At 51.4% G+C, this 25,266-nt stretch overlaps 13 protein-coding genes, 2 long non-coding RNA genes and 1 other non-coding gene across 16 annotated transcripts; 4 read left to right on the forward strand and 12 right to left on the reverse strand.

Moving 5' to 3' along the window:
• The first annotated feature begins 1,101 nt into the window (after positions 1 to 1,101).
• Positions 1,102 to 2,574, forward strand: LOC9645046 (7-deoxyloganetin glucosyltransferase). Its single transcript, XM_024689309.1, has one exon. It carries the CDS (start codon positions 1,102 to 1,104, stop codon positions 2,572 to 2,574), a length of 1,473 nt encoding a protein of 490 aa, XP_024545077.1.
• An 83-nt stretch (positions 2,575 to 2,657) lies between these two features.
• On the forward strand, positions 2,658 to 4,302 carry LOC9645047 (putative E3 ubiquitin-protein ligase SINAT1). Its single transcript, XM_002984140.2, has 3 exons — positions 2,658 to 3,202; positions 3,293 to 3,679; positions 3,755 to 4,302. Exons 1-3 carry the CDS (start codon positions 2,975 to 2,977, stop codon positions 4,073 to 4,075), a joined length of 936 nt encoding a protein of 311 aa, XP_002984186.1. The 5' UTR covers positions 2,658 to 2,974; the 3' UTR covers positions 4,076 to 4,302.
• Positions 4,278 to 5,230, reverse strand: LOC112351436 (30S ribosomal protein S20, chloroplastic-like). Its single transcript, XM_024689350.1, has 2 exons — positions 5,012 to 5,230; positions 4,278 to 4,953 (listed from the first exon to the last, which is right to left on the reverse strand). Exons 1-2 carry the CDS (start codon positions 5,133 to 5,135, stop codon positions 4,394 to 4,396), a joined length of 684 nt encoding a protein of 227 aa, XP_024545118.1. The 5' UTR covers positions 5,136 to 5,230; the 3' UTR covers positions 4,278 to 4,393.
• A 142-nt stretch (positions 5,231 to 5,372) lies between these two features.
• Positions 5,373 to 6,260, reverse strand: LOC9645048 (probable protein phosphatase 2C 25). Its single transcript, XM_002984255.2, has one exon. The coding sequence runs from the start codon at positions 6,258 to 6,260 to the stop codon at positions 5,373 to 5,375; it is 888 nt and encodes a 295-aa protein (XP_002984301.2).
• Positions 6,261 to 7,707: 1,447 nt separating this feature from the next.
• LOC112351437 lies at positions 7,708 to 8,112 on the reverse strand. The gene is made up of 2 exons (XR_002994116.1): positions 7,868 to 8,112; positions 7,708 to 7,808 (listed from the first exon to the last, which is right to left on the reverse strand). It is a non-coding gene; the product is annotated as an uncharacterized LOC112351437 (long non-coding RNA).
• A 93-nt stretch (positions 8,113 to 8,205) lies between these two features.
• Positions 8,206 to 9,652, reverse strand: LOC112351418. The gene is made up of 8 exons (XM_024689311.1): positions 9,622 to 9,652; positions 9,365 to 9,459; positions 9,199 to 9,310; positions 8,982 to 9,116; positions 8,833 to 8,897; positions 8,720 to 8,763; positions 8,601 to 8,662; positions 8,206 to 8,378 (listed from the first exon to the last, which is right to left on the reverse strand). The coding sequence occupies exons 1-8, from the start codon at positions 9,650 to 9,652 to the stop codon at positions 8,206 to 8,208; spliced, it is 717 nt and encodes a 238-aa protein (XP_024545079.1).
• Positions 9,584 to 11,413, reverse strand: LOC9643941 (probable inactive protein kinase At3g63330). The gene is made up of 8 exons (XM_024689312.1): positions 11,368 to 11,413; positions 11,004 to 11,254; positions 10,807 to 10,878; positions 10,355 to 10,515; positions 10,225 to 10,308; positions 9,968 to 10,175; positions 9,803 to 9,904; positions 9,584 to 9,749 (listed from the first exon to the last, which is right to left on the reverse strand). Exons 1-8 carry the CDS (start codon positions 11,411 to 11,413, stop codon positions 9,693 to 9,695), a joined length of 981 nt encoding a protein of 326 aa, XP_024545080.1. The 3' UTR covers positions 9,584 to 9,692.
• Positions 11,414 to 11,722: 309 nt separating this feature from the next.
• On the reverse strand, positions 11,723 to 12,693 carry LOC9644017 (probable protein phosphatase 2C 25). The gene has a single exon (XM_002984257.2). The coding sequence runs from the start codon at positions 12,675 to 12,677 to the stop codon at positions 11,787 to 11,789; it is 891 nt and encodes a 296-aa protein (XP_002984303.2). The 5' UTR covers positions 12,678 to 12,693; the 3' UTR covers positions 11,723 to 11,786.
• Positions 12,693 to 14,941, reverse strand: LOC112351404. The gene is made up of 5 exons (XM_024689282.1): positions 14,234 to 14,941; positions 13,656 to 14,042; positions 13,234 to 13,600; positions 12,944 to 13,173; positions 12,693 to 12,870 (listed from the first exon to the last, which is right to left on the reverse strand). The coding sequence occupies exons 1-5, from the start codon at positions 14,903 to 14,905 to the stop codon at positions 12,739 to 12,741; spliced, it is 1,788 nt and encodes a 595-aa protein (XP_024545050.1). The 5' UTR covers positions 14,906 to 14,941; the 3' UTR covers positions 12,693 to 12,738.
• Positions 14,942 to 15,073: 132 nt separating this feature from the next.
• LOC9644018 (protein MICROTUBULE BINDING PROTEIN 2C) lies at positions 15,074 to 16,889 on the reverse strand. Its single transcript, XM_002984258.2, has 5 exons — positions 16,334 to 16,889; positions 16,186 to 16,272; positions 15,742 to 16,137; positions 15,456 to 15,677; positions 15,074 to 15,388 (listed from the first exon to the last, which is right to left on the reverse strand). Exons 1-5 carry the CDS (start codon positions 16,868 to 16,870, stop codon positions 15,137 to 15,139), a joined length of 1,494 nt encoding a protein of 497 aa, XP_002984304.1. The 5' UTR covers positions 16,871 to 16,889; the 3' UTR covers positions 15,074 to 15,136.
• Positions 16,890 to 17,341: 452 nt separating this feature from the next.
• Positions 17,342 to 17,414, reverse strand: TRNAK-CUU. Its single transcript has one exon. It is a non-coding gene; the product is annotated as a tRNA-Lys (tRNA).
• Positions 17,415 to 17,469: 55 nt separating this feature from the next.
• LOC9644019 (profilin-1) lies at positions 17,470 to 18,266 on the reverse strand. Its single transcript, XM_002984259.2, has 3 exons — positions 18,067 to 18,266; positions 17,840 to 17,977; positions 17,470 to 17,790 (listed from the first exon to the last, which is right to left on the reverse strand). Exons 1-3 carry the CDS (start codon positions 18,190 to 18,192, stop codon positions 17,656 to 17,658), a joined length of 399 nt encoding a protein of 132 aa, XP_002984305.1. The 5' UTR covers positions 18,193 to 18,266; the 3' UTR covers positions 17,470 to 17,655.
• Positions 18,267 to 18,496: 230 nt separating this feature from the next.
• LOC112351403 lies at positions 18,497 to 19,066 on the reverse strand. The gene is made up of 2 exons (XR_002994094.1): positions 18,935 to 19,066; positions 18,497 to 18,722 (listed from the first exon to the last, which is right to left on the reverse strand). It is a non-coding gene; the product is annotated as an uncharacterized LOC112351403 (long non-coding RNA).
• A 61-nt stretch (positions 19,067 to 19,127) lies between these two features.
• Positions 19,128 to 21,580, forward strand: LOC9644020 (UPF0061 protein azo1574). The gene is made up of 8 exons (XM_002984141.2): positions 19,128 to 19,583; positions 19,643 to 19,752; positions 19,805 to 19,861; positions 19,940 to 20,239; positions 20,294 to 20,517; positions 20,588 to 20,894; positions 20,951 to 21,221; positions 21,289 to 21,580. Exons 1-8 carry the CDS (start codon positions 19,128 to 19,130, stop codon positions 21,538 to 21,540), a joined length of 1,977 nt encoding a protein of 658 aa, XP_002984187.2. The 3' UTR covers positions 21,541 to 21,580.
• Positions 21,581 to 21,614: 34 nt separating this feature from the next.
• On the forward strand, positions 21,615 to 24,530 carry LOC9645049 (K(+) efflux antiporter 6). Its single transcript, XM_002984142.2, has 19 exons — positions 21,615 to 21,877; positions 21,944 to 21,987; positions 22,059 to 22,129; positions 22,198 to 22,288; positions 22,344 to 22,481; positions 22,555 to 22,629; positions 22,686 to 22,757; positions 22,820 to 22,903; positions 22,966 to 23,034; positions 23,109 to 23,186; positions 23,240 to 23,328; positions 23,380 to 23,476; positions 23,524 to 23,577; positions 23,633 to 23,728; positions 23,782 to 23,970; positions 24,023 to 24,100; positions 24,153 to 24,197; positions 24,260 to 24,349; positions 24,406 to 24,530. The coding sequence occupies exons 1-19, from the start codon at positions 21,670 to 21,672 to the stop codon at positions 24,436 to 24,438; spliced, it is 1,701 nt and encodes a 566-aa protein (XP_002984188.2). The 5' UTR covers positions 21,615 to 21,669; the 3' UTR covers positions 24,439 to 24,530.
• Positions 24,471 to 25,238, reverse strand: LOC112351402 (17.3 kDa class II heat shock protein-like). The gene is made up of 2 exons (XM_024689281.1): positions 24,948 to 25,238; positions 24,471 to 24,789 (listed from the first exon to the last, which is right to left on the reverse strand). Exons 1-2 carry the CDS (start codon positions 25,155 to 25,157, stop codon positions 24,538 to 24,540), a joined length of 462 nt encoding a protein of 153 aa, XP_024545049.1. The 5' UTR covers positions 25,158 to 25,238; the 3' UTR covers positions 24,471 to 24,537.
• Positions 25,239 to 25,266: the final 28 nt, after the last annotated feature.

The raw sequence follows: 25,266 nt of genomic DNA on the forward strand, positions 1-25,266 counted from the left end.
TGCAGCAAACGAGAAGTACTTGATCGGGTTCCAGTGGTTATATGGAAACTACGATGGGCTGCATTCTTCTTCAGCTTCGATTCACGTCATCGTCGGTGCAAACGTGCTGCTTGAAGGCAATATAAGTCTGGATGTGTCCCCGCCCTTCAATATCAGCTTGTATACTTTGCCAGCCGCTGTGTTTCTCCGGTGGTCTCCCAGTTAAAGTTTGTATCCCTGCTACATTTCCACCCATAAATGCTGATCATTCGATCTATGTTACGGTTGATAAAACCTCCTATAGATGGATTTGTAGTCACTGATCCCTGCGGGCAATGATCTCTCCTTTACAAATGGTCTAAAATGCATACCATGAACAACCTCAAATCAGCTAGATAAAGGGGAAGTCTGGGTTTGAGCGATCCAAAAGTATCTCAAATTCCATTGATTTAGCCAACTACGCTAGACCTTGCACCACAAATGTTCCAAATCAATCGCTACAGCAAGCATTTTAATGGCCGGAAGGCACTCAATACGATGTGCGCATCAACTTCAACTCCAAAATGAATTGACTGCGAGCTTGACACTTCTTTCCCTGATTTCAAGATCTGTTAAAGTTTTCTGTGATTACTAGCGTTCCTAGTAGTAATTCAATCAGACCTCTCTCAGACAAGTGGAGTTGATTCACTCCAACAGAGAGATCGGCTAGAGGGCCTATCAGAGTTCTTCCTTTAACAGGAACCGACAGCCTAGCAAAGATGACAATTTTTAGCAAGCAACATATTCAACTTGTGATATGTTGATACCTTAAGACTCACAAATTATTCCTTTGTGTCATATGTTTTTTGTGATCGGCATTCTAGTCCATGCATCCTAAACAGGCACAAGTGGACTGAAAATATTTTGAACCAGTTGGAGATCCTGACAAGCGTGAAATTATTTCAAAGAGACAATTCTTCCATTGTCCTGGGCAATTTGTCCCATCTTGCACGAGTCTATGATCCTCGTATGCCAAGGTTTTGCCGAAGACACTAGCGTCCAAGCCGGTATCGACGAGGGACGAGCAGGGTCCTCGCCCGAGCTATTAAAGTTGGCCAGCGTTTTCCATCACCCAAGACTCCAATGGCAAAAGGTTCCAACCATGTTGTTCTTGTTCCTCTTCCAGCACAAGGCCATCTCCTGCCAATCCTCTACCTCGCCAGGAAGCTCGCAGCGCATGGATTTGCCGTAACCATCGTCAACATCGACAGCGTCCACGAGAGTGTGAAGCAAAACTGGAAGAACGTTCCACAGCAAGACATCCGCCTGGAATCGATCCAGATGGAGCTCAAGGTCCCCAAAGGCTTCGACGCCGGCAACATGGACGCAGTGGCTGCATTTGTGGATTCGCTCCAGGCCCTGGAAGAACCACTGGCGGATCTCCTCGCCAAACTCAGTGCTGCTCGAGCCGTGTCGTGCGTCATCTCGGATTTCTATCACCCCTCGGCACCGCACGCCGCGTCCAAGGCCGGAATGCCCTCCGTGTGCTTCTGGCCTGGGATGGCGTCGTGGGCTTCCATCCAATACAGCCAGCCTTCGATGATCGCTGCTGGTTATATTCCAGTCGATGGTAAAGTTGGTTCTTTTTTCTGGAGTTTCTTCTTATCGGAGTTTTTCTCTAAACTGCCAGAGTCGAATGCTAGCGAGATTGTCGATCTTCCCGGCTTGAAACCGATGCGAGCGGACGATCTCCCGTTCTATCTCCGCAAGGACTTCTACCACAAGCTGGGGAGGGATAGATTTCTTCGCCAGCTCGAACGAGCGGCCAAGGATACGTGGGTCTTGGCAAACTCATTCTACGAGCTGGAACCGCAAGCTTTCGATGCCATGCAGCACGTCGTTCCAGGAAAGTTTGTCCCGGTCGGGCCCCTCTTCCCACTCCGAGATCGCAAGGCGAGTGGGATGGAGGCGAGCTTGCGGCCGGAAGATCACAGCTCCATCGGCTGGCTCGATCGCAAGCCTCCCAAATCGGTGCTCTACGTCGCGTTTGGGAGCATCACGGTGCTGAGCCCCGGGGAATTCGAGGAGCTGGCACGGGGGCTGGAAGAGAGCGGGCATCCCTTCCTCTTCTCTGTTCCTCGTGAGATGGTGCCGGAGGTGGGGGACGATCGCGTGGGCGAATTCGCGGAGAGGGCGGCTCGATCGGGGGCCGGGATGGTGGTGCGGTGGGCGCCGCAGCTGGCGGTGCTCCAGCACCCATCGGTGGGCGGATTCCTGAGCCACTGCGGGTGGAATTCCATCCTGGAGAGCGTGAGCAGCGGCGTGCCGGTGCTGGGGTGGCCGATCGCGTCGGAGCAAAACACCAATTGCAAGCTCGCGCTCCAGGAGCGGGGGATCGGGATGGAGCTGGCGGACAGATCGAGCGACGGCGTGGCGAGCGCGGTCCGGGAATTGATGGCGAGCGAGGAGCTGAGAAGGAATGTGGCGGAGATTGGGAGGAACGCCCGGGCGGCCGCGACCGCTGGCGGATCATCGCACAGGAACCTCCATGATTTCTTCCATTCCTGCCAAGATCGAGAGATTCTACTGCAAATCAAGCAACAATCCCTAATCTAGCGAGAGAGAGAGAGAGAGAAATATTCCATTCTCTGGCTAAAGGATATTATTATTCTCTCCCCCGTGCGGCAAGATTCCACGATCCGGCCGTCCATTCAAATGGCCACGATGCCGATAGATAGAAAGAGCTTGGAGTCTCCGCAGTGATCTTCCGTCCTGGTCACGCGCCAGGGATCGCAGGGCTTCCATCGCATCGGTCCTTCCTCGCGATGCGACCGGCGAGGATTGAAGCGCAGTGTTAGGGTTTACTCTCCTGTTGCTCTCTCCTGTCTCTCTCGATCTCTCGATCGATCGACAGCGAAGATGCGATTTCCAAGGCTCTGGCAGCGCGGAGGAGTTTTGACCTCTCTCGGGAGCTCCGATCGAGGCTAGGGTTGAAATTTCCCCCCTTCATCCATCCATGGCTCCTCCAAACACGAGCTATGTCGAAGTGGGAGAGGCGCCGGCGCTGCTGGAGAGCGAGACGACCGATGTGGTTGCAGAGGAGGCTGGCGCATTCGTCCTGCCGCCAAAGATCCCCGTGCCCGCCGCACTGTCGAGCAAATTTGGGGGCTCGCCCCCCGCCAGCGTCTACGAGCTCCTCGAGTGCCCAGTCTGTACCAATTCCATGTATCCTCCCATCCATCAGGTAAAAGCTTCTTTCTCTCTCGATTTCCTGTTCTCTATCCAGTTTGATCCATCGCTGGTGTTTTCTTTTCTTTTTCTTTCTCTTGTGTAGTGCCCGAATGGTCACACTTTGTGTTCTACGTGCAAAGTCCGCGTCCACAACCGCTGCCCGACTTGCCGATACGAGCTCGGGAACATCCGGTGCTTGGCTCTGGAGAAAGTTGCCGAGTCCCTCGAGTTGCCATGCCGGTACCAAAGCCATGGCTGCCCGGAGATCTTCCCCTACTACAGCAAGCTCAAGCACGAGTCCCAGTGCTCCTTCCGGCCTTACAATTGCCCCTACGCGGGATCTGAGTGCTCCATCACCGGAGACATCCCGACTCTCGTCGCCCATCTCCGGGACGATCACAGAGTTGACATGCACAATGGCTGTACCTTCAACCACAGATACGTGAAGTCCAATCCACAGGAGGTCGAGAACGCGACATGGATGCTCACTGTAAGTTCGTCTTTGATTCTTCGTCTTGTTTCTTGTTTTTCGTTTTGTTCCTGTGGACTGATCCGATGCTTGCAGGTTTTTAATTGCTTTGGCCAACACTTTTGCCTCCACTTCGAGGCCTTCCAGCTCGGGGTGGCGCCCGTGTACATGGCCTTCTTGCGATTCATGGGGGACGACAACGATGCCAAGAACTTCAGCTACAGCCTCGAAGTCGGAGCCAACGGGCGCAAGTTGATGTGGCAGGGAGTTCCCAGGAGCATCCGGGACAGCCATCGTAAGGTCCGAGACAGCCACGATGGTTTGATCATCCAGAGAAACATGGCACTCTTCTTCTCTGGAGGGGATAGGAAGGAGCTCAAGCTTAGAGTGACTGGCCGGATCTGGAAGGAGCAATGACAGGGCAGTTTTGAGTGGATGGGGCTGTAGGAGATAGTTGTACATTATCATCACCAGCAGGAAGAATTCTTCTCCGAGGTTTGGGATTTTAGTTTAGAACTTGGGCTTTGGATCGATCAGGGCCTGGCAGGAGAATGAGCTTGGTTAGTGGAAGCTGTAACAGGGAAGCTTGGTCAAGTCTGAGCATACTAGAAACACTGGCAAAATGGAAAATCCTTCCTTGAAAAGCTTGCTGAAAGTTGCGAGCTTTGGAATAGTCTTCCAGAGGAAAAGGTGGCTGGAAGGAAGTATTTGGAAGCAGCGATGTCGAGTTTTCTTTCAAGCTGGAGCTGCCGCTGTTACATCGGATGGAGCCGGAGCCGGAGCCGGAGCCGGAGGTGGAGCTCGAGATCGAACTGGCGGAGGTGGTCGGACTGCTGGAGGAGCCGGAGACGCGGGATCATACCAGCCGAGAGCGATCTCCAGCGCCTTTTTGGCGCGAGCGAGGCGGGACTTTCGCCTCCGGCCGGTGTTCCTGTGGAGCGTGCGAACCTTGACAGCCTTGTCGATCACCGAGTAGGCCTCGCCGATCATCACCTCGACGGGCTTGAGCTCCTCGGGCGCCGCCCCCTCGGCCTTCTTCTTGAGATCCTCGAGCGCCGAGAACACCTTCTTCATCCTCGTCCGGATCTCCGACTTCCTGGCCTTGTTGTAGATGCGCCTCTTCTCGGACAAGAGCGCCCTCTTCACCGCCGACGGCATCTTCTTCTTCTTGGGCGCCTCCTCGTCCTTGGCCGCCGCTCGAACCCGGAATCTAGACGCTGGGCTTGCTGGAGTCGTGGTTCCTCTCCTGGGCTCCAGAATCGCGAGCGAGGACACGAGCCTGGCGGTCATATTGCCTGCATTGCCACAACGGAAAATCGATGCCACACTGCTCTAGCTCAAATCTTCGCGTACCCAAATCGTCGCCGAAGAAGAGCGAGCAGCTCCTGCCGCCACTGGTGCTACAAATCCCAGAAGCCCGAGGCGCCGTGGCCCAGGGCTGGCGGCACGCCCACGCCGTTGTCATCGTCGTCGCCATAGCTCTATCCAAATTTTTAGGGTTTTTGAGTTTAAAGGAAAGGGGGTTACGCACCCAACCATTAAATCTTGCAGTCACGTATATACTTTGTAGTTTTGATTGAATTTCATTGTACTCCATGAATTACCCTTAAATTAAACTAATGCTATAAACTAAATACATTAAATTTTAAATTAGGTTAAAATCTTCTAATGTAAAAGGCGTAATTTAAAGGACTCCCCCAAGATATCAATAGGATCACTGGTTGAGCGGGATAACAACAATGGAGATATTGTCTCTACTCAACTCGCTCGCCTTTCTAACAGCTTGATTCGCCACTGCCTGGCCCAATTCGGATGTTGTTGGATCAACCATCGCGGCTATGTCGCAAACCTCTTGCTCGCTCATCCCTTCGTAGAGCCCATCCGAGGCCAACACGATAAACCCATCTTTGTTGGTGTTCGTCCACACCGACACGTCCGGGGTGGCAATCACGCCGTGGTTCTTGAGCGGAAGGTCCCCGATGGCGCGCGACATTGGAAAGTGGCCATCGATCACGCCGAAGCGTACCACGCCGCCCGCGGCCTCTATCCGGTGCTGCTCCGCGGGTAACTCCGGGTGGTGGTCGCTCGTTAGCACCTTGGCAACCAGCTTCTCGCCACCGTCGCGGACGCACGCGATCGCCCTCGAGTCGCCAACGTTGGCCACGACCATGAACTCGTCCGTCACTACTGCTACGCACGCGGTGGATCCCGCTGGCCACCGGTTCTTGTAGGCTTCCTTGAGAAACGAGCTCTCCAGCTCCGCGATGGTCTTCTCCAGAGCCGCCTTGACAACTCCAGCGATTTTACTGCTAGAGGCATCCAGTGATCCCTGAAGGTTTGCGCGGAGCTTGGGCTCGAAGTTCTGGACGAGGAACTCGCTGGCCTGGGAGCCTATGTGGCCGTCGAAGACGGCGAAAACTCCCAGCCGGGTATCACCATGATCGGCGAGCAAGTTGGAGAGCGCTATTAGCCGATCTTCCTGGTATCTCCGGCGCCCTTGAATGCTCAGATGCCCACTGGACCACCCTGTTGATACTTCCACTGCTACAACACTACTCACCGCCAGCGCCAAGAGCGCCAAGAGCGCCAAGAGCTTCTTCATCCTTCCTTACCCTAGAAAAAGGAAGCTCTATATAATCCTTATAAACACCCGGTCACATGTGACAAAAGACAACATAGATAAGGCGTGTCTTACCGGCCAGAAACTTGGGGGGCTTCTTGAGCGTCAAGGCGCCGCGCTGCTTCTCTAGTTCGGGTGAGAGAGATCGCAGGACTGGCACGCGGATCAATGGCTACTTGTAACTGTGGGCTTGTGTGTTTGTTTCTTCTCTTCTCAATTCCCGTTAGCGCTAGCGTCTCTTTGAGCCTAGTCTCAAGATTTAACGCTTCTGCCAATGCCGGTGAAGCAAGTCAAGCGAGAGCAATTTTCCTCCTCTCCTCACTAGTTGATTCTTCTTTCTCTTCCTTGATCTCCGCTCAGAAGCTCAACTACGTAGCAAGTGAGTACCTTGTTGAGGTAGCGTTCGGATCCAGCAAGTCAAGCAAGAAGCTGATTTTCGACACAGGAAGCACGTATATATGGACAAAGTGCTCCAGAAGCAACTTAGGATATCCACACGGCTCAAACACATTCAAGCCACTCAGTTGCGGCACCGACTGCCCACTGCAATTTTGTAACATGGACAATGGTGGCTGTTTGTTCCAAGTTACATACCTCTCCAGTTACGTCATAGGTAAACTCGCTAGCTTTTATTAACACACAGTGCACAGTGCATTGAAATAGCATATGCAGGAGAAGGTGTACAAGACACCATGGAACTCGGGGATCTAACTCGAAGAATACGCTTTGGTTGTGGATATGCGTGGGGAATCAGTCACGAGTACGATGGAGTGTGTGGATTTGCAATGTCAAGACCATCGGTACCATCACAGCTTCAACCTTTAGCTAAGCAGCTTGGTATCACTCGGTTTGCTACATGCTTCTACAAATCCGTGAGGGGCTCTCTCTTTCTCAACCACGATGCTGATAATGCCATGGTGAAACTGTCGAGCTACTCAGTGCCACTGCTCAGGCTGCCGGGATCCTTCCCTGGGCCTCTTCCTTACTCGGTTGAAATCACAGGAATCGGTGTTGGTGGCCGGCTCACCTTCCAAACATCCCTAGGGAGTTTCATCATCTTCGACACAGGAGCTCGCTACACTGTTTTGGTTGAGGCTTTATTTGAGAAGGTAAAGGATTCTTTAGATGCAGCTCTTTCTACAAGTTATGATCGTGTCGAACAGCCCCATGACCAGATCTGCTATGTTTCTAAAGGTCAATCCTTCCCATTTCCTTCCCTTGATTTTCACTTGAAAACAGTCACCATCTCACTCGCTCCAATTAACTATATGATGAGTGGCACCAACGGGGACCGAACTCACTGCCTTGCAATACGAAAGATCAGCGGCCTCTACGGAAATGCAGTTGGTATTTTTGGAAGTTACATGCAGCACAACATTCTCTTATACCACGACCTTGAGAAACAAGAGCTCTCGTTCGCGGCAGTGGATTGCTCTAAATTTTAGTTAAGCTTCATTTATAAAGTCAATGTAATCGCTTGAAAACTATTGTCTTCAAGCTCCAATAAAGAGTGCTTCCCAGCTTCCTTTTCTACGGGCACAGAAAAAAGAAAACGTCAAACAAAGAAGAACACAGAGCCGACAGCATACTTTGACGGAGTCGATGTAGGTCCTGAGCTCCACTGCGTTCCCTTCCGACTCAGTAGGTGCAAGGAAAGGCTCGGTGGCGATCAGAGTAAGCTCGACTGCAAGCAAGACAGCAGCCTACTGCAGTCACGAGGGCTTGCCACAAGATTGGTGCTGGAAAAGAAACAATGGAACTTTTTGCCATACCGCTCCCCGGAACACTCCGCAAGAATAACGCAGCAGCAAGGAGGCTGCTCAGGACAATAGAAGCATTGATTTGCTTGTCGGCATCATGTTCTCGAACTTGAGTGCACCTGGTGACTTGAAATGCCTGTTTAGACGAAACCAAAACTCGATACACGTTATTGAATTGTAACTGCGGAAAGCGGGTTGACAAGAACATACCAACAACCTCGCTTCATCCCCGGAGATGTTGCTTGAGCGCAAAACCCATCCACATTGCTTTCCTCGTTTGTATCGGCAGCAATCCAGTTGCTCAAATATTTTCCAAACAGCTGTTGTGCACTACGCTCATCTGCATTGACAAATTAGCAGCTTAGCCTGAAACAACGAACACTGAAAAGCCTTCACCATTGGGCTGCACGACGTCGTCCTCTGTACCATTCCGGGATCCTTAGAGAAAAATGAAATACGTGAGGAACAAAAGCGGTTGATTCATCGTAAAAACAAACTCATGTTGGTGGAACGGAAGCTCCTCGGTATATTTTACGAGGCTGTTGTTAGCAGAATCACTGGCTTGCGTCAAAATCGGCATTTGCGGCATCATCAACACTGAACTTTGGAGCAAGAAGAATTGGGCTGCAGGCAGGACGTGGATTTTGCAACTATAAAACATTAAGACAATGAAAGTAGTACCTTCCAGCTTTGTCGAAGAAAAGCTGCATATCAGCCTCCGAAACCTTGGCAAAAATTTATGCATGTAAAGGCCATCTAGATGTTAGGATTTCCTCTTGAGATAAGTGAAGCACCTTGAGCTCCTTGACGCCGAACGTAACGTCAACTACGACTACAGTATGGAGATAGTATCGCAATTCTTCGGCGGGAGCAATCTGAGTGCGATAAAAAGGAAACGTCAAAGAAAGAAAAAGGATCTAGAGCCGAGCGAGCAGCAACATACCTTTGACGCGGTCGATGTAGCTCCTGATCTCCACTGCCTTGCCTTCGGACTCAGTAGGCGCAAGGAAAAGCTCGGTAGGGATCAGTAAGCTCGACTCCAAATTAGCTGAAGTCACGAGGCCTTGCCACCAGGGTGCTGGGAAAAGAGTATCGACACATGCTGCATTTCTGTGTCATTGTTGCAAGACGTTTCCTTAAAAGCTAGCGACAGAAGCTACGAGTCAAATCCAAGACGAACAAATCCGCAATTACATACCATTCAAGCAGTCGATCGGAGGCATTGCTGTCCGACAGTGTGCTTGGTTGCGTCCGCAAGACAGTGCACACGGCCTTAAAAGACGACATTAGCATCCGAGAAAGGAAAAAAACGGACAAGGCTCATACTTCCAGACGTACGCTGCACTGAGCGCTCGAGGAAGAGAGCTGCCTATCAAGGATGGAATGTGATCGCAACGAACGCCGAGCGCGCCGAGGGGCACCTAGCAAAGAAAAAGAAATAGAGATTTTCTCTCACCTTGTCCAGCAGCGCCTCTAGAAGCCGACGCGGGCCAGGCACGCGATGCAAGCCCCTGAAGGCATTGCGGCCAAGTGTACACTCCATTCTAGAGCAAAAAGGTGGTCTTGTATTCTTCTAATCGCACTTTCGAGCATGCAAGAGTCCCACGCGGGCATCTTGCGCTTCCTAAGTCTAGCCGATGTGATCATTGGAACCTCAACCTCCAGTAAAGTAAGCATGGTTGAGAGCTTGCATCGCTGTGATCCTATCCTCCTGAAACAGATTCAAACATCAGTAAGCGTGAAAAGTTTTAGTTTTCTTCCTACCGGGGACCATCGGAGGAGGCTCTGCACAAGCTCGAGCGCAAGCTTATTGGGGAAGCCGTGTGACAGAGCCGACTGATTCACGCATCGCGCAGTTTGCAGCGCCTAAGGAAGAAGAGAAACAAGTAAACAAAAACGAAAACATCCAGTCAAGCCTCAAAGGTTTACCATTGTCTCCAGGAGCTCTCCAGCCAAGATCTTGTCCGGAGGGAAGACACAAAAGTTCGACAGCCCCAGCAAATAGGCCACGGAACGCGGTGGCATCCCGTAGTCAATTTGCCATGCCATTTGCATTTGCAGTGTCGTGGGAAGTATCGCTGACCGGTTTCCCATGAAAACCTCTAGAAGCGTAACCCCGACCATCCACATGTCAAACCTGCAATTGGCATTTCAGTTTGATACCAAAATAAGAAAAAAACACTTACGCTTCCCCTTCATGGAGGTAAAACCTGTAGTCGTCGATGAATCGAGCCTCCGGTGCTGTGTAGCGCATGTCACTTTCACCATTCCTGTATAAAGAATTTTCATCAATGAATTCTTGAGAACTACCTATACCTGAGAGGACCAATGCCTCTGTACAACGTTTTGCTGCTGGTCTGGTCGATTGCACTCCCAAGGTCGATAATTCGAGTGTGTCCTCCTGCCACTAGTATGTTGTCTGGCTTGATGTCTCGATGGTAAATTCCACGCTCGTGGAGGGATGCAACACCTAGCAACTGCAACAGCACAAGAAAACAAACACAAAGTGAGTCACACAACAAAAAAAAATAGAAGTAGAAAAGATTTAAAGCTAACCAGTTGAGTAACAAAGCTCCTCTTCTTGATGCTCCTCGTTTTCAACAACGATGTAGCAGTTTTTCCCTCATGGAAGAAGACCATGTAGATTTCATTGCCTTCTTGGAAAGCCTCCACGAACCTGTGAACGTTTGCTAGAAATTTTCAAAGCAAAAGAAAAGACAAACCTCCCAACGTGGTCGAGAGAAGTATTGTAGCACGGGGGATCATACAATCCACAAGTCTCCGTCATCACCCAAGACTTCCGAAGTGATTGACCACATTGCAATTGTTCGCTCCTCAATCTAGAACCAAAATAAATCTCCCGATAAGCTGAAGCCAGTCGCACCTCGTCCAACATCTAGAAGAAAAAAAAAAAAAACAAAGAAAGAATAAGTTGAAATTTTGACTTGCACCAATCCCTACTTACCATCACAACTTTGGCAACATAAGCCTGGGAGTCATTAGGATACCTTGCATTGTACACACGACCAAAGGCTCCTCTCCCAATCTCTCCCCCTACAATTTCCACGTCGAGGAAGAAGCTACCCCACTCAGCCGCAAGGTTGACTTCATCGTCCATCTCTAGGCATCGATCCTCACCATGGCACACCACCTTCTTGGGCTCTGAAGCCGCGGGAAAGATCGCTAGGATCAGGAAAGCCAAGAGCAACAGCATGGCTGCAAAGTAACAATAAATGAGCCAATGCATCGCAAGTAACAATAAATGAGCCGATGCATCGCAAGTAACAATAAATGAGCCGATGCATCGCAAGAAAGAAGCTTTAAGATACCTCCCACACGCATTGCTTTGCTGCCGATGTTGATCTCCCGCACCATCGCGCGCCGCTAGCGCGCCGATCTGTAAGAAGCTCTGGATGTAAGGGAGAGTAGCTAGCAGCAAGAACAAAAAGAAGGAACCTTGCCGCGCTCGCCAATGTCGATCTCCCGCGCGCCGATCTATAAGAAGCTCTGGATGTAAGAGACAGTAGCTAGCAGCAAGAAAGAAAAGCAGGAACCTGGTGGCGCTCGCCTCGCGCTTTAGCCCCAAATAAACCCTTGTTACAAGTGCTAGATTCTCTGTCCTAAATATTTCTTGTCCGATCAAAATCGCTTACATGGTTCGTATGCTTCTTCCCGGGGCCCTTAAAAAAGTAACCTCGACTTCTATTAATTATAAAATTAACTAAGACATGTGAGTAATTAGACTAAACTAAGTGGGGATAACAACAATGGAGATATTGTCTCTATAGCTCTCCTTTCTAGCAGCTTGAGCCTTTCTGGCAGCTTGATCGGCCACTGCCTGGCCCAACTCTGGTGTTTCTGGATCGACCGTCGCGGCTATGTCGCAAACCTCTTGCTCGCTTATCCCATCGTAGAGCCCATGCGAAGCCACCACGATAAACCCATCCATGGCGTTCCTCCACACCGTGACATCCGGGGTGCCAATCACGCCGTAGTACCTCTTGAGCAGGAGGTCCCCGATGGAGCGGGACATTGGAAACCAGCCCTCGATCACGCCAGAGCGTACCTCGCTCCCCGCGGCCTCTAACCGCTGCCTCTCCATGGGCAACTCCGGGTGGTGGTCGCTCGTTAGCGCCTTGGCAACCAGCTTCTTGCCACCGTCGCGGACGCACGCGATCGCCCTCGAGTCGCCGACGTTGGCCATGACCATGAACTCGTCCGTCACCACCGCAACGCACGCGGTGGATCCCGCGTCCCACCACCGCTTCTCGTAGGCTTCCTTGAGAAACGACGTCTCCAGCTCCGCGATGGTCTTCTCCAGAGCCGCCTTGACAACACTAGCTTCGATTGAGGCATCCAGTGACCCCTGGAGGTTTGCGCGGAGCCTGGGCTCGAAGTTCTGGACGAGGAACTCGCTGGCCTGTGAGTCTGTGTGTCCGTCGAAGATGGCGAAAACACCCAGCCGGGTATCACCATCATCGATGAGCAAGTTGGAGAGCGCTAGTACCCGATCTTCCTGGTGTCTCCGGCGCCCTTGAATGCTCAGATGCCCACTCGACCACCCTGTTGATACTTCCACTGCTACAACACTACTCACCGCCAGCGCCAAGAGCGCCAGGAGCGCCAAGAGCTTCTTCATCTTTACCCTATGACAAAAGGAAGAGCTTTGGTCTCTTTCTATAGTCTCAAGGAAAAAGGTTTCAGCCATGAGCTTCGAAACATCCACACTTGACCTTGATCGTTTCACTGTTTCTCACCACCTCGCCCTGGATTATCCCTCCCACGAACTTCCCAATCACCAGCTGAGACACCATCACTACATTCCCAGGATCCTGGAAAAAGAAAAAACAAAAAGAATGGATTAGTTGATCGCCTATACTAGAAGAGAACTTGGGCGCTTCTTACTTGTGTCCTGTAACTCCGGATCCCCATGAGACCATAGTTCCTGGATCGCGTCCAGTGGTGGTGCTTGAATTTGTAGTCGTTTCCCAGAACGCCCAGCCGCCCAGCCGCGCGCATGAAATAGTACGCCGGCTTTGGCAGCGGCCGATTGGCGATGGCGCTCGTCGTGAACTGGTTGAAGAGCACTTGATCCCCGCGAAAGATTTGAGAGTGGCCTCCGCAGTGGACATCACCTGTGGATCTCTGTGAGAAAACCAAACGAACAAGCAAAGAATTTGAGGAAGACTTCCTACCTCCCAGGACCATGACCTCTCTCCGCCCGCTCTCCTTCCAATTCACCAGCGCTTCGATCATCCTCGTCTGCTCCTTGCGATGTATGTCCGCCGACCAGTGCCCCCGGAAATCCACGAGCCGCGGCACATTCTTCCCGGCGGCATCGGTGATGTTCGGCTCCAGGAAGACGAGCGGCGCCGGGGAGCAAACCAGCAGCACGCGTACATCCTCGAAGAGATCCCCCGGGCGGAGAGCCTGGTCGATGTCGGTCCACTGCGGGCTGCCGAGGTAGGGGAACTCGTCGCCCTTGACTCGCTGGAACGATCGGCAGCCGCGAACATCCAAGAACATAAGCCCCAGCCCGCCAACTACGTGGAAGTGGTGGTCCTGCACGGACGGCCAGGATTTGCCGAGTTCTTCCGCAAATCATGGAACCACGTACCTTGGTCAGCTTGTTGAGCTTCCTGAAATCGATGTCGCGGTCCAATTGGCGCTGGTACTCCAGGTAGGCGATCCACGCGCCGCGCGCGATGAAGAAATCGAGGCATTCCGGGTCCCAGTCGGCCTCGAGGTCGGCCCAATTGTCGCGGATCTCGTGGTCGTCGTAGATCATGAGATTGGGGCAATTCGCCAGGCAGCGGGCGGTGGGGGGGTGCCGCCACGTCTCGCGGTACACCTCGCGGTACGCTTCGCGGACTTCCTCCTCTTTGGTGTGCCACAGATGCCGTGGGACGTCCTTCATGATCTCTTCCTTGCACAGCCGGAATCGATCGGAGCAGCGGTCGACATGGTTTTCCTTGTCCATCAATTTATCGCCATCGCCATACACCTGGGAGAAAAGAGAAAGAGAAATTTCTTAAGAACACGACAAGAACTTAAGAACAGGGGAATGGAGGGATCGTTTAATGGAACAGCAATCTTAGATCCAACCGTGCAATCCTTGAAGGAAAGAAAGGAAATCGAGGACCCAACACAGGAATTCTGGACAAAAGCCGCCGTGAGAATGGATCGATCTCTCACCTGGTCGCCGAGATGGAGGACCAAGTCCACGCTCCCAGCCTCGATGTTCTTGGCGAGGTCCGCCCACAGGTCCGAGTGAATGGGGATTTCCATCTGGGTGATGAAGATCTTGTTGCAGCTCACCACTCCAACATTGACACGATCCCACAGCTCCTCCTTCCTGGGAAACGTGACGAAGCTACTCCTGGTCACGAGATCAGATTTGCATCCCTCCAGCTCCACCAGGTAGCGGCACCCGGGGCTGAGCTCCAAGAACTCAAACGCCACTGGCCGATTCGCGGGCAACCTCTTCTCCACCTTCAAGCTCCTCCCCTGCTTGCTCTTCGATTTTCCCGGCAGCGCTGGATCTTGATCCCCTTCCTTGGGAATCGCGCTCGCCTGATCTTGCGGAGCGGGAGCATCCTTCTTCGCTCTTCGCCGACGCCTCCTGGATTTCTGGAGCAGCTGCCGCGACCGCAACACGTCGGCGGCATCCTCGATCTGGGTGAGCGAGACCGTGATCCGGGCCTCGCGATCGATTTCCAGCAGGATCCTGGCGCTCGTTGACGTTACCTTGCCAATCACTGGCCCGATCACCACATTGGCGTCCTCCTGGGATTTCTTCCTCGCATTTCGCTCCTCGCCCAGCAATTTGTTCACTGCCCCGGCGACCTTCTTCCTCCACGCGCTCATGATCACTCCATCCGTACCAAGCAAAACCCAGGCCTATATAAACAACGCGTGACGATTCGCGGATATCCCTTGTCTCCGTACATTTGATCCCATTCTTTTCGAACAAGAGAAAACGTACAAAAACTTCGTCGTCGTCTTCGGAAGGAAAGACACTAAGAGAAAAACATAGGAAGGAAAAAAAGAATATTCTTTACTTCTGCCTGTTGATTCCTTGCTTTCGTGATATTCCGTTCAGATTAGCGGCAAAGCTCCGACTGCTTTGTGCCGAAACGAGCAAAGCGATTCACCGTCGCCACCAGCCCCACCGCAGAGATACGGGTGCGCCAAGAAAGCTTCCAGCTCCTTTCGCAGCGCGGCCGCAAGAGCTATGGATTCGGCACCAGGCTTTTGCTTCGCCGTGATCACTGCTCCCAAATACATCCTTCTCGCCGTCTCGAGTTGCTTGGAATCGTTTCCGGGCATGGTTTCGGAAGGCACGAGTCCCTGCGCACATTTCCAGCGAAGTTTTAGTGACTCTCTCGTGAAACAGCTGAATGTCTTCCAGCTTTACCGCAATAATTCTTTCAGCCTCGTCTCGATCTGTGGCAACACCAGCCTCCGGTTCGTCGTCGAAGTCCATGCGAATGTTTTGCAGCTGAGCCTGGAACTGAGCGGCAGAGAACTGGACCTGGAGATGGCTGAGCTCTTCTCGCATTCTCGCGGCCGCATCGTTCTTTTGCATGACTTCTCGCTGCATTCTCGCCACCATCGCCTCCATATTCACAAGGTCCTTCTGCAAGGATCACAAACCACAAGCGTTTGTCAGCTAGTCTCAGAAAATTATTTCTCGAACTCACGTGTTTCTCTGTCAGTTGGCTTTGCACGGCCTGCGCGAAGCGCTCCCTGTCCCGCAGGCTCTTTTGCACTTCCTCCATCTTCTTCTTGAGCTCCACAAGCTCTTCCTCCCTCGCGGCCTCGGCTGCTTCAAACGATCGAACAGTCTCCAGCATGCTGTCTTTCTCCCAGACTTGCTTCTTCAGCAGATCGATCTGGGCCTGGAGCTGGACGAGCTCCTCCCTGTTGAGTTTCTCGATCAGATTTTGTGATTCGGTGTACTCTACGCCACTCTCGTCTTGGTCGACCCGACGGAGGATGTTCTCCTGTTCGTCCCAGATTGCCGAGATTTCGTCTTTGGCATCGACCTTCGCCGGCTGTTGCTTGTTCTTCTTTGATTTGAGAGGACTATCAGAGACCTGGACTATGCATAGTTTAAAGAGTGTTCTAAGCAAAGATGGAAGTACCTTCTTGACGGAAGAAGCGTCTCTGGGTGGAGCGGGAGTGTAGACCATCGAAGCATGGCGAGTAAAACCTCTCCTGCCCTTTTGCTCCTTGAATCGAGAGGACCAATGCTCGTCAGCAAAAAGAAACAAGAAAGAAAATCATGCTCACCATGAAAGATTCCATGAGCGGGATCATCTCTACCAGATTTTGGTAGATAGTTTTGTCGATCGCACCAGGAGGAGGAAGCCCCGACCAATCCTCCACAGACATCGCGACGCCAAAATCCGTGCGGCTCTTGCCTAAAATCTCCTCCTCGCCAAGAGATCCCTCGCACCTCCTCCCAGAAATTGATGCTCGCGGAGCAGCGCCACTACCTACATTGCTGGATCGACGCGAGCCGGGAGCGCCAAAGGACGGCAGCAGCATAGATCCATCCGGCGTGCTGCTCCAGGCGGAGATATCCTGGGGTAGCAAATCCTGGCCAATGCGCGGCCTCACGACCTCGGCCGCCGGGCGACGCGCTCCTCCACGCCCTGTTGCCCTAAAAGCTCGAGCATTCTTCTTGGGGCTGCTATGGAACAGTGCCGAGCTCCTGGGGGAGGAATCCAACGCCGGCGGCGTGAGAATCTCTCGCTCCTGACGAATTCGCGGAAGATTTGCCCTCTTGACCTTCACTGCTGCTACTGCCGATGCCGCTGTTGCCATGCAACAGGGATCGTGCGACGACGAGGCCTGGTCCTCACCATAAACGAGAAATCACAGGAAATGGCAGATCGATCGGCAGAAAAAGGGGAAAGAGGAGATGAGATTCTTGTTTGCGCCTGCCGCCCGGCCCAACTGGATTGATCGTGTCGTCCACCACGGCATCACTCGGAAAAAACAAATGGAATCAAAGCCTGCGATTCCTGGGCCAAACGCTACAGGCTTTCGGCACGATCGATCATCATCCAACCCCGTTCTTGGTCGATCCCGTCCCGTTCGCGCCGATGAATCGATCGATCGAAAAGGAAAAATCTGACTAGAGTGGTAGAGCTTGAGCTTGAGCGCTAACGGACGGGAAACCCAGCCCTTTTACCGCGCAGTAACAGTAAGCCTGGTTTGAAATTTTCACCACGGGCCCTTTCAAAACTTTCATTGTGACGTTGCCGTGACAGAAAAAATATTCAATAAAAGTTGCGCCGCCCGTGGGGCTCGAACCCACGACCACAAGGTTAAGAGCCTTGCGCTCTACCAACTGAGCTAGGGCGGCTTGCGTGTAGCACTCGTCAGCAAAGCCATCCACATCTAACCCTCTCATAGCTATGAACACAACTGGAAAATTTACTTTTTTCTTTTTCTTTACAACTGGGATGACTAACTGACCGACTGACCGACCGATTCCTTGCTTGCCAATGCGAAATAGAAGAACACACCTCTCAATCCATCCATCCATCAATCAAACGACCAATCGATCGATCAATCAATCCATTTTGCTCCGATCTCACACCCTCTCAGTAGTTTTGCTCGATGAGGTAATCCGCTAGGCGCTCAACAACAACGTTGCATTCGCCCGGCGCGACCGGCTCGTCATACAGCCCGATGACCAGAGCGCTGGAAGTCTTCTTGATCGTCACTCCGGCAGATCCCTGCGAGCCCAGATCGATCGATCAATCAAACTTTCCTCTCGATCTTTACCTTCTTTCCCCTGATCACAACGCCGGCCTCGCCTTGGATCACCATGTACTTGCTGCCGCTGAGGTAGAGGCCGTTCTGGGCGAGCTGCGAGGAATCGTCAAACGCATTCATCACGTTGGTAATCTCCTCGGGCTTGACCTGCGCGGACATAGATAGGGTTTGTCGATGGATTGATTGAATCGCTCGCTCGCTCGCTCGCCAAGAAATCCAGAAATCGCTCTTCTTACCGCTGGAAAGTTGGGGCTCTGCGCCCAGACGCTGCCGTCGTGACCCAGAATCGCCGCCGATGAGAGCGTGCGCCCGTTGCCAAGATCATACATGAGGTAAGAATCGACATACGTCTGCCACGACATGGTGCTAGACGATCAATCGATCGATCACGAGCTCGCCTGGGTCGAGGAGAAAGAGAGAGCGAAAGAGAGAAAACCTAAACGAGAGAGACGAAGGAACAGGGGCCTCTCAAATTTTGTTCTCACCACGCGGTGGCCGCGCGGTGGCCAGCTGTGTGCCGTTGGATCCGGCAATCTGGGCCGTCGGCTGTGCGGGATATTCCCATGATTTGTGGTGCCAGTCGGACAAGATCATTCGCTCTCTCTTTTTTGGATTTTTAATCTTTGGCGACTTTGGCTCGGTGGTGGTGGAGAAGATGGCGGCAAAGGAATAAAATCTCGATCTAAGTTTTCAATTCAGGGACACGATTCTACATTGTATGATGTGAGTGTGTAAAACAGCAAAATGGATACGCTCCCCTTTAGACTGTTCTCTCCGTGGAAATCCTCACGGCATCACATGAAAAGCGAGACGACATGGCCCCCCCAGTGATGCGCTGCCGCCAGTGTTGCGAAGATCAGACCGAGCGCAATGGAGTGATCCAAGGAGAAGCCTGCGCAGAGCAAAAGGCGAGTAATCAGAGGAGTCGAGCGCGAAAGAAAACCGATGAAACCAAGGAAAGAATCGAGAAGAGCACGAGAATCGGGCAAAAGAATCGATATTTCGAGAAAAGAACCGATGCGTCGATGTTCTTGGAGGCCAACGAAAGAATCAAGAAGGATGTTCTTGGAGAAAGAAGAGCGAGCTGGAGCGAAATCTTTTCACCTTTGCTTGACATCGGGCTGGGAGCCGGCGCCAGATCCTGCGCATGCGAGAGAGATAGCGCGGCGGCCATAGCCAGCGCGCACATAACGATCGCAATCGCGAGCTTCGCCATGCCTCTGTTTCTTCCCGCGCGCGAGAGAGAGAGCGCCAGCGAAGAACAAACAAACGAGAAAAACCCTCCGTCCAGAAGAGAATGCCAGCAGCCCTTTTCACCTTTATATTTCTACCGTTGAGCGTAACGGCCTACCGTCGATCCGCGAGGCCAAGATATTCCGCGTGGCAGCCGTACATTCCGCCGCGGAAGGGCCAGTCCAACAACAAGAGGGTGCCCGGAATGGCGGCATTGAGCTCATTGCGTTCTCCACTCTGTTCTTCGCTGCGGCAGCCTAGGGTTAGGGTGGGGCGCGGGCGCCGGGTGCGCTGCTCGAGCCGGAGCAGCATGGCGGAGGATTGCTTGCACGCGCTGCGATTGTCGGAGGAGCGCCCGGGCACGGAATCTTATTCTTCCCAGAAATCTGGCTCGGATGGGGAGGACAGGGGCGTAACGACGAAGAACAAGAAGAAGAATACGCTGGAGGAGCTGCGGTGGGATCACTCGTTTGTGCGGGAGCTTCCGTCCGATGGCACTTCTCCCAATTTTGTTCGCCAGGTTTGCCTCTGCTTGCTCTCGTGTGCCTAGATTTGATCCATGCTGCTTTGCAAGTACAGGTGATGAAAGCGTGCTACTCGAGAGTATCTCCGTCGGCCAAAGTGAAAGATCCGAAGCTAGTTGCATGGTCCGACTCGGTTGCGGAGCTTCTCGAGCTAGATCCAGCAGAGTATGTCCTCACGCTCGTGTTTTTTCCTTCCTCGTTAATGCTTGCTGTCCAGATTCAAGCGAGAGGATTTCCCATTGATCTTCTCGGGTGGCAAGGAGCTGCAAGGCAGGTATTACACTCTTGATGTTTCACTGCGAAGGAATTGTGCTCAAGTTTCGTTCTTTGTTTCCTCTTTTCGTTCTTTCAGTGAATGCTATGCTCAGTGTTACGGTGGTCACCAGTTTGGAGTTTGGGCGGGGCAACTAGGAGACGGTCGAGCAATCACGCTTGGCGAAGCTTTGAATAGCAAGAATGAGCGCTGGGAACTCCAGCTCAAAGGGGCTGGCAAAACTCCTTACAGCCGGATGGCCGATGGACTGGCGGTGCTACGGAGCAGTGTCAGGGAGTTTCTTTGCAGCGAAGCTATGCACCACTTGGGGATCCCCACGACTAGAGCATTGTGTCTCGTTACCACCGGCGACGATGTTTTAAGGGACATGTTTTACGAGTAAGCATCTGTGTTTTTGCCAGCGATGTGAAGTAACTCTTGTGGTGCTTGCAGTGGAAATGCTAAGATGGAGCCTGGAGCTGTTGTTTGCCGAGTTGCTCCTTCGTTTCTTAGATTTGGATCTTACCAAATCCATGCTGCTAGGGAGGACAGTAAACTAGTACGATTGCTCGCCGACTACACACTCAAGTATCATTTTCCGGACTTGCCAGACGAGGAAGAGCTGGAAATTAAAATCAACGAACAGGACGGGCAGATATCCAAGAACAAATACGCAGGTTTGTTTTTAAGCAGTTTTAATTTCTTAGATTGAGAGTGACGCAACAATACTTTCGTGTACGTCTGCAGCTTGGTTTGTCAAGGTGGCAGAATCCACTTCCTGCCTCGTTGCAATGTGGCAAGCCGTGGGCTTCACACATGGTGTTTTGAACACGGATAACATGAGTGTCCTGGGTTTGACGATCGACTACGGTCCTTTCGGCTTTTTGGATGCGTTTGATCCCAAGTACACTCCAAACACGACGGACTTACCGGGGCGGAGATACTGCTTCGCGAATCAACCAGATATCGGACTCTGGAACATCTTGCAGTTTGGGAATACGCTCATGGCTGCTGGCCTTTTGACGCAAGAAGAGCTTCAATATGGTCTCAACAGGTACTTTTCTTCTGTTCCCTGTTGAGAAAGTCTTTTTAAAATGGCTTTTCTACCAGATACGCGGACACTTTCATGGTGCATTATCAGCAAAACATGACCAAGAAGCTGGGCCTGAAGGAGTACAACAAGGATCTGACCAGCAAGCTACTGAGCAACTTGGCTTTTGACAAAGTCGACTACACAAACTTTTTCCGAGCTCTGGCTAGCGTCAACCTGACGGAGCCTATAACCGAGGACACTCTGGTGCCGCTCAAATCGGTGCTGCCAGATATCAGCAAGGAGCGCAAGAAGACGTGGATGGACTGGCTATCTCTCTACAGAGAAAAGGTAAGAACAAACGAAAAAAAGCCCGTGATTCGTGTCAGCTAAGGCTTACTTTCACTTTCCTCGCCAGGCCGAAGGCATCTCCGACGAATCTCGAAAGGCTGCCATGAACAAAGTGAATCCAAAGTACGTACTGCGGAACTATCTGTGCCAGAGCGCGATCGATGCGGCGGAAGCTGGAGATTTCAGCGAGGTGAGGCAGCTGCTCGAGGTGATGAAGCGGCCATTCGATGAGCAGCCGGAAGTGGAGAAGAAGTATGCGAGGCTCCCCCCGACATGGGCGTATCGGCCAGGCGTGTGTATGCTCTCGTGTTCGTCATAGAGGCGAGTTTGATTGTAAATATCGCGCGCTCTTTTCTTCCTTTCGTTATTTTTTCCCTTGTAAAGAAGCAGCACCAGATCTAGGGCTATTTAAATTGGACGTGGAGAGGCGAGAGAGAGAGGAGTGGCGATGCGCAAGAACAGGAAGGCCATGCTCTTGGCGCTGTGGATTCTATGGATTTCTCTGGCTGGGTTGTGCGCGGCGGCGGCGGCATCGGATGCTCAACCCGAGATTACTGCAGCGGCAGCTCCTCCCGCCGGCAAGGAGGGTACTCTGGCGGAAATGTTCGATCGGGTGCTGGATAAGGAGTTCTCGGACAAGGAGGATCCGCAAGAAGGTGCATTCTCGTGATCGCTGCATTCCTTAGCTTCGTCTTTCTCATTTTTGCGTTGTGTTCTTCCAGGGAAAGTGGGCAGTAGCTTCAACAGTAGTGTGGCCGATCAGCAGGTGGGTGGTTTTTCGCTGTCTCGAATCTCGATGGCTTGTTTGCTGAGGGATTTTTAATTTTTTTTTTGAAGGCTGTGTTAGAGACTGTCGCTAGAGTAACTCACGATAAACAGAAGAAGAATGAGACGCAGGATCAGAAAAAGTACGTTGTGTGATCCTCCGTTCTTTTGTGGTTCTTTTGCTGACTATATGATCATCTCTTTGCGACAGTGGAACCTCGAAACCATTCCAAATCCACGACGTTTTTAACTTGGATCCCGACAATGGGGCCGAAGAGCTGCCAACGCTGATTGACAAGAAGGTGCGTTTCCTGTGGAAGCTTATATGTTTGGCTTAGAATTTCCGTGTCTTTGCAGGACAATGTTTTTGTGATGTCAAACTCAAGATCCGGGCATATGGTACTTCAACAGGATCTTAGATTGATTTCCGACTTGGTGGTTGTGATTGTGTCCGCGGCCGTCGGAGGCATTTTATTTGCGTGCATGGGACAGCCGGTATGTCAGCTTTCCTCTCTTATTCCAGCTTCCAAGATGAATCTTTGGTTTATATATTCGCCTTTCGTGACAGGTTATCACTGGATATTTATTAGCGGGGTCCATAATCGGGCCTGGTGGGCTATGCATTGTTAGCGAGCTTGTACAGGTACTTGCAACTCATGCTCGGTTTTTATTTCTTTTCACCTTTCTTTTTTCTATCAGGTGCAAACTGTGGCTGAATTTGGGGTGGTCTTCCTACTTTTTGCCCTGGGCCTTGAGTTTTCTTCCTCGAAGGTAAGTGGACAAAGAGTTCTTCTTCTCTTTGAAGTGGTGATCACAGTGGAAACTGTTTACAGCTTCGTGTCGTTAAGGGAGTCGCTGTCTTTGGTGGTCTTATTCAAATCCTGCTTTTTATGTGTCTGTGCGGTTTCGCTGCTATGGTAGGTCTCGAATTCTATTCACAGTAGGTAGAGTTGTAACGTCGTTGCATTTTGGTGGCCAGATTTTTGGTGCGAACATCTCAGAGGGAGTCTTTGTTGGTGCTTTCCTTTCGATGTCGTCCACAGCAGTGGTATAATTTTGTTTAGGTAGTACCTAATAGCGGACGCTATTGAGCTACTCATCGAATTTGCATTCTTTTTACAGGTGTTGAAATTTTTGATGGAAAGAAACAGTGTGAGCCTCCTGTATGGACAAATAACTGTTGGAACACTAATTCTTCAGGTAAAACTCGTTTTGTTTCTTTAGAGAGGTTTGTACAAATCATCGAACGTTAGGATTGTGCTGTTGGTATATTGTTTGCTTTGCTCCCGGTACTCGGAGGAGAGAGCGGGATGATTCAGGGAGCTTTGTCCATTATTAGAGGGTAAGCTGTCGTTCGTAATTTTTTTCTCGAGAGTTAACTGTGATGTTTCAGGTTGATAGTTCTCTCAGCTTTCATTTTGTTGACGGCATTCACCGCGCGTTCTCTTCTTCCGAGAGGCATGAAATCGTTAATGCGCCTGTCCACTATGGTAATGGATTTTCTCTACACTTCTTAAGTTTAACTTAGCTCGTGCAGACAAACGAGCTCTATCAATTGGCAGCGGTTGCATTTTGCTTGTTCGTAGCTTGGGTAAGTTCGAGAAGATGATACATTTGCAATAAATCTTTTGTTTCATTCTTTTCAGACAAGTGATAAACTGGGGCTCAGTTTTGAATTAGGAGCGTTCACAGCAGGCGTTATGGTTTCCACGACGGATTTCTCTGAGCACACACTTCATCAGGTCTGCGCTCAAGTAGCTCGCTCGTCTTTCTCCTGACAAGGATATATATTCAGGTGGAACCGATCCGAAATTTGTTTACGGCGCTTTTCCTTGCAAGCATTGGAATGCTTATCAACGTCAGCTTCCTCTGGACGCATATTGATATTCTCGTCGCATCGTTGGTTCTTGTACTGATATCGAAGCTTTTCGTGATATCTGTGGTAGTCAAGGCTTTTGGTTACAACACCAGAACCGCATTGATGGTACGTGAATCCGTGACACTTTGGAAGCTAAGCGTTTTCTCTCTCGTTCAAGGTTGGAATCTCGTTAGCGCAAGTTGGAGAGTTCGCTTTTGTGTTGCTCAGTCGCGCGTGGAACCTCCACCTTTTACAGGTGAAAACTCTTTAAAATCCATTCTGCCTCCTAACAGTGTCATTCGTCGCAGAAAAAGCTCTACTTGCTTCTTCTGGGCACCACAGCTCTTAGTTTGGTAAGCTCAAACAACTCGTTCCAGGCATTGTTTTGCTAAACGAAGCTTGTGATCGCTGGCAGGTTACGACCCCTCTATTCTTTAGAATAGTCCCCGTGATACTCAAGATAGGCACTATAATGAAGTGGTTTCCAGAGTCTACGCAAGTGGAAGTAAGTGATTGTTTTATGAAAAGTTGGCCGGAAGCTCACTCGGTCATTCTTCACAGATCCCTGCCGAGAATGAGGAGTTTCCCTTGTGATCCAAGATCCAAGACTGCGATGTACAGTAATGAGCGTGAAAAGTTGATTCGTTCGCATTGGAAATTTACAAGAGTAAACTTTCGAGCTGAAACTTGCGTTTAGCTGATGGGAATCTCGACAGTCCTGGGCTTCTGTGGCTCGGGCGGGATCTTTGGCACAGTGACAGTGAGGACGCCGTCCTGGCAGCTCGCGCTGATTTGCTCCACATTGGCGTCTCCCGGCAGCGTGAACCTCCTCATGAACTTGGCGGCCCTGCGCTCCATCCGGATGAACTTGGTGTCTTCGTCCGCTTTCTCGTCCCTCTTTCGCTTGCCAGTGATGGACAAGACATTGTCATTCTCGACCTCCACCTGGAAGAACAATCCCCCCCAACCATGATATAAGATATAAGATCAAGAAGAAACCATCGAGTATAGCTTGTGTGTGTGTGTGTGTGAGAGAGAGAGAGAGAGAGAGAGAGGAAAGAGAGATTATAGCGAGAGAGATCGTTGGGATTGAAATCTCTTACCTTGATATCGGATTTGGAGAGGCCGGGCATGTCAGCTTCGAAGATGTAGGACGAGGAATTCTCCTTGACATCCACCGCAGTGGCGGCGACGGCCTTGGATTCGGCGGCGTAGCTCCTGGCGGGAGGATGGGGGACATGCTTGTCAAAATCCTCGGCATGCATCAGCCCATTGGTGAGCAATGCCGTCGCGAGCTGCGCCAAATCCACCATGATCGCGATCGATTGACCGAAATGCTGCCCTAAGAAATCCCTGTTGGACCTGAGCTTCGCATTCCGGGCTGTTTATAGCCGTGCGTGAAACCTCGCGAAGTAGCTAGAA

The sequence above is a fragment of the Selaginella moellendorffii genome, unplaced genomic scaffold (genome assembly GCF_000143415.4).
Source record: "Selaginella moellendorffii unplaced genomic scaffold, v1.0 SELMOscaffold_61, whole genome shotgun sequence".
NCBI lineage: Eukaryota > Viridiplantae > Streptophyta > Lycopodiopsida > Selaginellales > Selaginellaceae > Selaginella > Selaginella moellendorffii.